The sequence below is a fragment of the Oxyura jamaicensis genome, chromosome 4, assembly GCF_011077185.1.
Source record: "Oxyura jamaicensis isolate SHBP4307 breed ruddy duck chromosome 4, BPBGC_Ojam_1.0, whole genome shotgun sequence".
In the NCBI taxonomy this organism is placed as follows: domain Eukaryota; kingdom Metazoa; phylum Chordata; class Aves; order Anseriformes; family Anatidae; genus Oxyura; species Oxyura jamaicensis.
Genome location: NC_048896.1, coordinates 94,763,436 through 94,771,736, shown reverse-complemented (window position 1 = coordinate 94,771,736; position 8,301 = coordinate 94,763,436). Strand labels below are relative to the sequence as shown.

General features: G+C 62.1%; 1 protein-coding gene across 1 annotated transcript; it reads left to right on the top strand.

Moving 5' to 3' along the window:
• Positions 1–402: 402 nt before the first annotated feature.
• On the top strand, positions 403–7,533 carry EMX1 (empty spiracles homeobox 1; the record flags this gene model as incomplete). The annotated part of the gene is made up of 2 exons (XM_035326399.1): positions 403–1,041; positions 6,748–7,533. Coding segments are annotated over 2 exons (807 nt in total), but the record flags the coding sequence as incomplete, so codon positions are not given.
• Positions 7,534–8,301: the final 768 nt, after the last annotated feature.

Sequence of the window (8,301 nt, the reverse complement as noted above, 5' to 3'; positions counted from 1 at the left end):
TTTCTTTCTTTCTTTCTTTCTTTCTTTCTTTCTTTCTTTCTTTCTTTTTCTTTCTTTTTCCTCTTTTCCCTCTCTTTCTGTCTGATTTTTCCCTTTCTCTCTTCCCTTCTGACTTTCCCTCAGCCTCAGTCTCCTTCCCTCTCTCACTTCACTCCCGTAGCATTTTTCCTTCTGTCTGTCACAGAGTGCTTTGGGCTGGAAGGGACCTTACAGATCACCTAGTTCCACCCCCCTCACTTTTTTCTTTCTTTCTTTCTTTCTCGTTCTCTTTATTTTTTCTTTCTGTCTTTCTGTCTTTCAGACTTTCAATTTTTTTGTATTTTTTTTCTTTGCTTTTTCAAATTTATTTTCCTTTATCTTTTTTCTTGTCATTTCTTTCTCTTTTCTTCCCCCCACTCTTTTTCCTTCTCTCTTTCTCTTTTATTTTTTCCCCTTCCCTTTTCTCTTTTTTTTTTTCCCAATTTTTTCCTTTTGATTTCTCACTTTCTCCCCTTTTTTTCCCCTCGTTTTCCTTTTCCATCCCGACTTTCCCATTTGCTCAGCCTCCTCTCTCATTTCTTACTCCTTTCTCTTTTTACTCTCCTTTCCCCCTTCCCCCCATTTCTCTCCCTCCCCTCTTTCTTCCCCAGCTCCGTCCGTGCCTTTTCTCTCTCCCCTTTTCTTCCTCTCTCTCCCCCTTCCCCTTCCCCTCCCGCTCTGCCCCGTGCCTGGCCGGGAAGGAGACGAACCAGGCGGTGCCGGGGGGGCTCCCTCCCATCCCTACCTGCCCCCAGACCCCCCCCGATCCCCCGGGTCCCCATCCCTCGTGGTGCCGGGGGTGCCGCCGCGGGGCCTGACGCTGCCGCTCTGCCCGCAGGGAGCGAGGTGTCCCAGGAGAGCCTGCTCCTGCACGGGCCCTTTGCCCGCAAACCCAAGCGCATCCGCACCGCCTTCTCGCCGTCCCAGCTCCTGCGGCTGGAGAGGGCCTTCGAGAAGAACCACTACGTGGTGGGCGCCGAGCGCAAGCAGCTGGCCAGCAGCCTCAGCCTCTCCGAGACCCAGGTACGGCACGGCACGGCACGGCCGGCAGCAGCTCCGCGCCAAAACCGCTCGGGGCCGGGGCTGCGCCGGGCGAAATCCCGGCTCCTGTCTCCAGGAATCGTGCACGGAAATTGTGCTGGAGCTGCACGGGCTTTTGGGGTCAGGGTGGGCTTTTTTGGTGATGGAAAGCTGCCGGCGATGGTCGGGCAGCGTTGTGGCATCGCGGTCCTGTGCAGCGGGGCTGGGGCTCGGGTAGGGACGCAGGTTCCCCCGCGCTCTCGAGTCGGAGTCGTTTTCCAGTGTTATTCCTTGTTTGCTCGGGTGTTCTGCTGCGTGCAAAATGGGTTTTTAAAATTCCGGTGACCACAGCAGCAGCGGTGTCACCCCCTCTGGCTGAGAGCTGCAAAAATCTGCCTTAACCCAGCCCAGTTTTGGGGTCTGCGGACGGACTCAGGACGATGCAAAGAAACGTGCCTGCGAAGGGTGCTCGCTCCCAGGGCTTGTTTCAGCTGCAGCTTTCGGATTTTAGAAAAGACATCGCACAGGCGTTTGGCCCTCGGTGTAGGAGATGAGGAAGCCCAGGAGGACAGGGGAATGAAGGTGAAAGGAAAAGTGTAAGGTGCCCGGGGAAAACAGGGGGACTGGGGCCGAGCAGCCCCGTATGCGTGGCAGCGCGCTGGGCACGCTGCTGCTCCCAAAACCCCGGGCGAAGGCACGCCGCTTCTCCTAATATCCAGTAACGGAGTCAACGGGGAGAGTTTCTGCCAAATTCTGGCTGTTAATTTGGCCCGTTTTCCACACCTATTTAATGGAAAATAAAATATATTCATTCCATTGGAAACTAAAGGCAGAGCCGTGGGTGTTCCTCGCAGCCGCCTGCCTTGTCCTCGCCCAGGCTCCGCCGGCTTCGGCGCGAGCGGCTGCGAGCAAAACCTGCGAGCAAATGCAGCCCCATGAGAGGGAAGTTAGCAGGGGAAAATTCCCTGTAACGGGGACAGCAGGCGGCCGCAGCACAAGGGGATTTAACCAAATGCAGGCAGCCGGGAGGACGAACCGAGCCCCGTAAGGGCACCGCGTCTCGGGGGTGCAGCCCCGAAGCAGGGCATGGCAGGAGCTGGCACCCCGGCTCCGTCCCCCCCTCGTCTTTCTTTGCTGCTTCGGCCACTTCTAGGGGCTGAAAACGGTGCTAAGAAAAAAAAAATAGCTGAAAGGTCAAAGAACAAACAGCAGCTTGCCGGGGCGGGAAGGGCAGCTGCGGGGTGCCCGGGGGCGCTCAGAGCCCCTCGCATTTTGCACCGTTGCCCCGAGCCGAAACGCAATTTCTTGGGAAAAAGCAGAGGCATCCATCTCTGAATCCTCCTGCATAACCAGAATCGCAGAGAGAGGCAATATATGTATTTTTACACGCTGCAGCCTGGTTTTTAGTTCTGTGTCTCCTCGCTCTGGGGAAGCTGCGGCACCGCCGGGTCGCTGTGCACAGGGGGAGCCTCGGCCCCGGGACCAGGGAGCTGCAGAGGGCGGCTGCAGGGAAACCTCCTCGGTCCCAGCTTTGTGCCTTAAAATATACCTGTATATTAGATATTGTTTAGACATTTTTATATAGATGAATAGATGTCATATATAGATGTTTTCAATATTCTATTAATTACCCAGAGGGAAATAACCCAGCCGTGCCGAGGGCTGCGGTGTGGGACTGGGCACTGACTGAGCAGGACCGGAGGGAAGAGAGGCAGCCAGGGGCTGCTGGTGGTTACCCAACGTATTTCATACCCAGTGACCGTGCTGCTGCCACCCCCTTCCTTCACGGCGCGGGCAGGGGATGCTGAGCCCCACAAACCTCTCTAAAACCACCCTCCGTGCTCCGTGCCATGCGGTGGCATCGCACCGGGTGTGCCTCCACCCGTGGCCAGTGCCCTGCCCGTGTCCCAAGCAGTGTGCGGATGTGGTTTTTCATTCTGGAGCTGAGCGCGGGGGCTGAGCGGGGCTGCTGGGCCTGGACTCCTCTTTTTCAGCCGCTTTTCCCCTGCGAAGGGCAGCTTGGTGGTGCTGAGCCGGGTCCAGACAGGGAGCAACACCTGGAGCAGCCCCGGGGGAGGTGAAAAGGGTACCAGTGTCCTCCCCCAGCAGGAACCGCCGTGGGCCATGGGGGGAGCGGTGGGGACAGGTGATTAACCCCTTCCCAGCCCTCCTCCCACCAAGGTGCTGCCTTGGCCTGGGACAACAGGCAGAGGGGAAAAAAAAAAGGGGGTTTGGAGAAAAGGCAGTGGCAGCGAGCAGCCCACGGGTGTAGTGGGATGAAGCCGGGGGGGGCACGGCGCAAGAGGAGCCGGCCGCGGGGCGTGCGTGTGCCGGGATGACGCAGAGGCGTGGGGACAGCGTGTGCCACGTAACCGGGCCCGCGGGACGTGTGGGACGTGCGTGTGCGGGGCTGGTGCGACACGGGGAGACGGCGTGCGTGTGCCGGGCAGCGTGGGACAGGACGGGACGCAGGGACTGGGTCGTGCCAGGCTGGGTGGCGCAGGCGGTGACAGCACCGCGCCCATCGCCGGTAGCATCAGGCCACCCCGGTGAGCTGGCTTCACTGGCCACGGGAGCGTGCCGGGCTGGGAAATCACTTTGCCGAGTTGATTTTGCACAACGAGGCCTCGTGCGCAATTTTGCACGCCGCAGGCTGAGCCCCTCCATCCCGGGCAGCACGTGGAGCGAGCGCTGGGGGAAACCCCGCAGGGGTCCCCTGCCCAAAGCCCGGGGCTCCCGCCCAGCTGCGAGGCGTGGGGCGATTTTGGCGATGCCGTGTGTGACCCCGTGTCCCCTCCCGGCGTCCTGCTTGCAGGGCTGACTGCCCCACAGCCCCCGTGGGCCGGGGCCGCTCCGAGCAGCGGTGCCGGTAATCGTTGACAGAGCGGCCCCGTGACCGTGCGGTGCCAGTGGATGCCTGGAAGTTACGGGAGGAGGAAGGTGGGACGCAGATAAAGCCGGAGAGCGGCCGTGCTGCAGGGGCAGGTGGGCCGGGTACCCTGTGCCCAGCTGGGGCCGCAGCTCCTGGGGGAAATTCGGAGCCCCCCAACGGCTCTGTAATGTGGGCCGTCTGCTCGCCCCGGCTCGGATTCACACCGCGGCAGAGTGGTGTCCCCACAGCAAGACACCTGGAGGCTGGGAAAAGGAGGGTAGGAGAGGCAGTGGGAGCCTGGGGGCCCCCAGAGGGGATGAGGTGGAAGCTGGGGACTGTCCCCATCGGAGACAGAGGTGCCTGGGGCACAAGCTGGGGGTACACTTCTTGGGCACGGAGCAGCAAGGTGCCGAGCAAGGGCGGTCCGGCTTTGGTGCCCTCGCTTTTGGGGTGCTCCCTTCCCAGCCCTCGTGTCTCACTAAAGCAAACTCCCGAGTTTTGGGGTGTTTTTAAAAGAAAAGGCATCGTAGCCTGGGGCTTTGTGGCATCGCACCGGGGCTTCCTGCGCTGCACTCCGGCGGGTGCAGCATCTCCTGTGCCATCGGGGTCCCAGCTGGGGACCCTGGAGGGGACAGCACAGCACGAGGGGGTGACAGCAGGGCTGGTCCCTGGCTCACGGCTGCTGCAGAGCTCCTCCAGCAGAAACGCTGCTGCTGGAGCCCTGTGCTTATACCGACAGCATCGCTCCCATCCTGGAGCTGCTGGGGACACGCGGCCAGCCCGAAGGGTTGAGGACATCCTCGCCTGGCCGCAGAGCCACCTCTCCAGGTGCTGTCGGCCTCGTGTGAGCAGGGCTGGGAGAAAACCCCGAGGGGGAGCGGGATTTCTTGGTGGACGTGGGCTTGCCGTCATCGCCTGGTGGTGGTAACGTGCGGGAGCGCGGTGCGTGCGCCTGGGGTGCGTGCACAGCGTGCTGCGGGTGGGACGGAGAGCCCAGCCCGGGGGGACAGCAGGGACCTGGGGACAGGGACGGCCACAGGATGTCCCCAGACCTCCAACGGTTAATGTGGCAGGGGGTTGGGAAGGGCCAAACCCCTGCTTGGTGGTTTAAACCCATTGCTCCTGGGATGGGGCTTCCGAGGGGGCAGGTTAGCCCCAGATGCCCGCTGGGGGGGGGTCTCACAGTGCCGGGGTCTCACAGTGCCGGGGTCTCACAGTGCCGGGGTCTCATGCTGCAGGGGTCTGATGCTGCTCCCACTGCAGCTTTTGGGGCCGGGGACCCCAGGGCTAAGGGGCTGTGGCTCCATCCAGCCAGGAAACAACCCCGGTCCCTCAGCCGCTGCGGGTGAGACGGCGCCGGGACAGGGTCCTCCGAGCTGAACGGTGCTCGGGAGGATGCGGGAGATGCCTCGCACCCAGCTCTGATTGCCACAGAGCCTCAGCCAAGCAGCTCCATCGCTTTATACCTCGGTTTTCGCTGCTCTACCTCAGGGATAAGGCAACTTCCCCTCTCCCAGCGGGCCGAGAGCTTTAATTAAAGTTTGCAAAGTGCTCTGCGGTGGGTGAATGGAAGGCGCCAGCTCGGTATTGTTTGAGAAATGCCCCAAAGCGAGGAAAGCAAATGGTTCGAGGCCGGGCTGGGGATTGCAGCAGGCTGTGGTGCCATAAAGCAGCTGGTTCGGCGCAACGAGCACGCCTCGGAGCCACCGAGTGGCCTCGGCATGCCGGGAGGGCTTCGCTCCCCTGGGAATCGGGGGCTGAGGGACGGCCTCGGCCTCCTGAGACCCCCCCCCCCCGGGAGCAGGAGGCGAGCACGGGCTGGGAGCGGTGCCGGAGGAGTGGGGCTGAAGGGGGCACGATCCGGGAGGTGGCCGGGTGCAGGTGATGGCTCCCACCCGCTGCGTCGCGGGGGCTGGCATCGGCGGCCGAGCAGCGGCACCTAGTGTCCTGCCAGGGCCCGCGAGGCTGGGCAGCATCCTGCCGGCTGCTCAGCATCCCGCAGCACCGCTCAGCACCCTTCATTGCTGCACAGCATCCCACGCTGCTGCACCCTGCATCATCGCCTGCAGCACTGCACGGCATCCCGAATCGCTGCTCGGCACCCCACGTCGCGGCACAGCTCACTGCTCAGCACCCTGCATCCCCGCACAGCGCCCCACGTCGCGGCACAGCACCCCCAGCACTGCCAGCAGCTCCCCGCACCGCCCAATTCCCGGCTGCTCGCAGCGCCCCGAGTCGGGCGCCGTGCCCGTGGTGCCGCGTCCGTCGCAGGAGCTGCCCCCGAGCACGGAGACGCCGCTGCCTCTGCGGGCTGCTGGGGCAGCCCGGTGGTGGAAAAGCTTTCCCTGCACCTGAATGCTGTAAATTCATCCTCTGGGTTAGCTCCCTGGTTCTCTGCAGTCCAGCCCGAGCGGCTGAGAGCCTCAGACCCTGCCCTCGGGCTTTGCGCACGAGGGGCACAAAGCGACGGATCGGTGCGATGGGCCAAGCCCCAAAATGCCGGTTATTGCCCCATTTTATTGGCCTGGGGAGGCGAGGGGCTTGGTCGGGCTACACCTGCAGATGAAGCAGGGCCAGGATTTGGCGATGCCTCCCCAACCCCAGGGCACGACGTGCGGGGATGGCTCTGCGTGACCCCCACGGCACCAGGCACCAGGGTGCTGGGCACCCACTCCCATCCTGCGAACCTCAGCAGGCGAAGGGCCGGGAAGGGAAACTGAGGCAGGGCTGGGAGCTCTTTGTGGCCACTCTCGGGGGAAATGGGGAAATGGGAACCGCTGGGGTCCCACGGTGCCGGGACCCCAGCGAGCGCCTGTCCTCTCCTCGCTCTCCCCCAGGTGAAAGTGTGGTTCCAGAACCGGCGGACGAAATACAAACGGCAGAAGCTGGAGGAGGAAGGGCCGGACTCGGACCAGAAGAAGAAAGGCTCCCACCACATCAACCGATGGCGCCTCGCCACCAAGCAGTCGAGCGGAGAAGACATCGACGTCACCTCCAACGACTAAGGCAGGGACAGGCTCCTGGTGCAGCCACCATGGAGAGGAACCCGGGGGACGAAGGGGGGACACGCGCGGCGGCACCACCACGCGAACTCTAGGGACGCCACCGCCCAAGCCACCGCCGCCGGTCCTCCGGGGCCCCGCCGGGGGCCCGCACCCCGTTCCCCCCCGCCGCCCGGTCCCGCGGTGCCCGGGGCATCCCTCGGGGGTGCTTTTTTTGGGAAGCCCCCGCCCGAGCCGAGGAGGAGGAAGAGGAGGCTGCCAGGGCCCCGCGCCCCGGGACGCGACCGCGCATCCTCCTCCGTGCTGGAAGCCGCCCGTCAGCCATGAGATCAAATCAAAACGTCCTACCTAGAAGCTCAATGTGCCCAGCCCTGGTTTTTGTTTGTTTTTCCTTTTCCCCCCCCCCCTTTTTTTTTTTGCCTCCCTCTCCCCCTTCCTCCTTCCTCCGTCGTCGTTTTTGTTTGTTTTATTTTTTTTTCCGTTCCGTTTCGTTTTTACACGGTTTCGTTTTAATTTATTCTTTTATTTTCGTGCCCGTGTGCGTGCATTCACCGTCGTAGGTAGCCAGCAGCTGTAGCGTGTGTGTTACTGCGTGGAAATAAAAAGCAAAATGCGCTCCAACCGCGTCTCCTTGCCTCGGCCGGGCCCCCTCGCCCACCCGAGGAGCGTCCCACGAGGACGTGGCCACGGGGACACCGGTGTCACCGGCCACGGGTGGCGTCCCCGCCGCGGTGGCATCGCCGCGGGGTGAGGACAGTGGTGGGAAAGCAGCAGCAGAAGGGGGCTGCTCCCGGGGGGGGGCCGCAGGTATGCCAGGTATGCGGCGGCTTCGGGGCCGGCAGCCCCCTCGCACCTGCGCCGGGGATTGAATGTCGAGGGAGAGGCAGCCCCAGAGACGGCAGGAATCCCCCCGGTCCGACGGGAAACGGGGCGCTGGGGGCTGCCCGGGGACCCCCCCCCGGGCACCGGGCGCTCGTGGACCCCCAGCGAGGAGGGATTTGGGGTGGGGGGACAGGGGTCGGGCACCCTCCTGCATCCCACCAGGGTCTGGGGGAAGGATGTTTAGAATAATTATAGGTGTATCGTGTGCAAATGCAGTAGTTTTATGCTATATATACATAAATACGTGTATATATCATACGGACAACTTACATACAAATATTATTTGATGCATACACGTTTATATATATATATATTTAAAAGGTAAATTTAAATTGCTGCTCCTTGGGACGGGGCAGCCGCCTCCCCACCTGCAGAGAGAAGCCCCGTCCCCGGAGCAGCTCGTCGGACAAGCAGCACGATGAGAATTTGTGTTTTCAAGGAGAATTTGTGGGTTTTGTGTGTTTTCCAGGAGTTTGAAGGCCAAGCCCGCGCCGTGCCCTGCGCTCC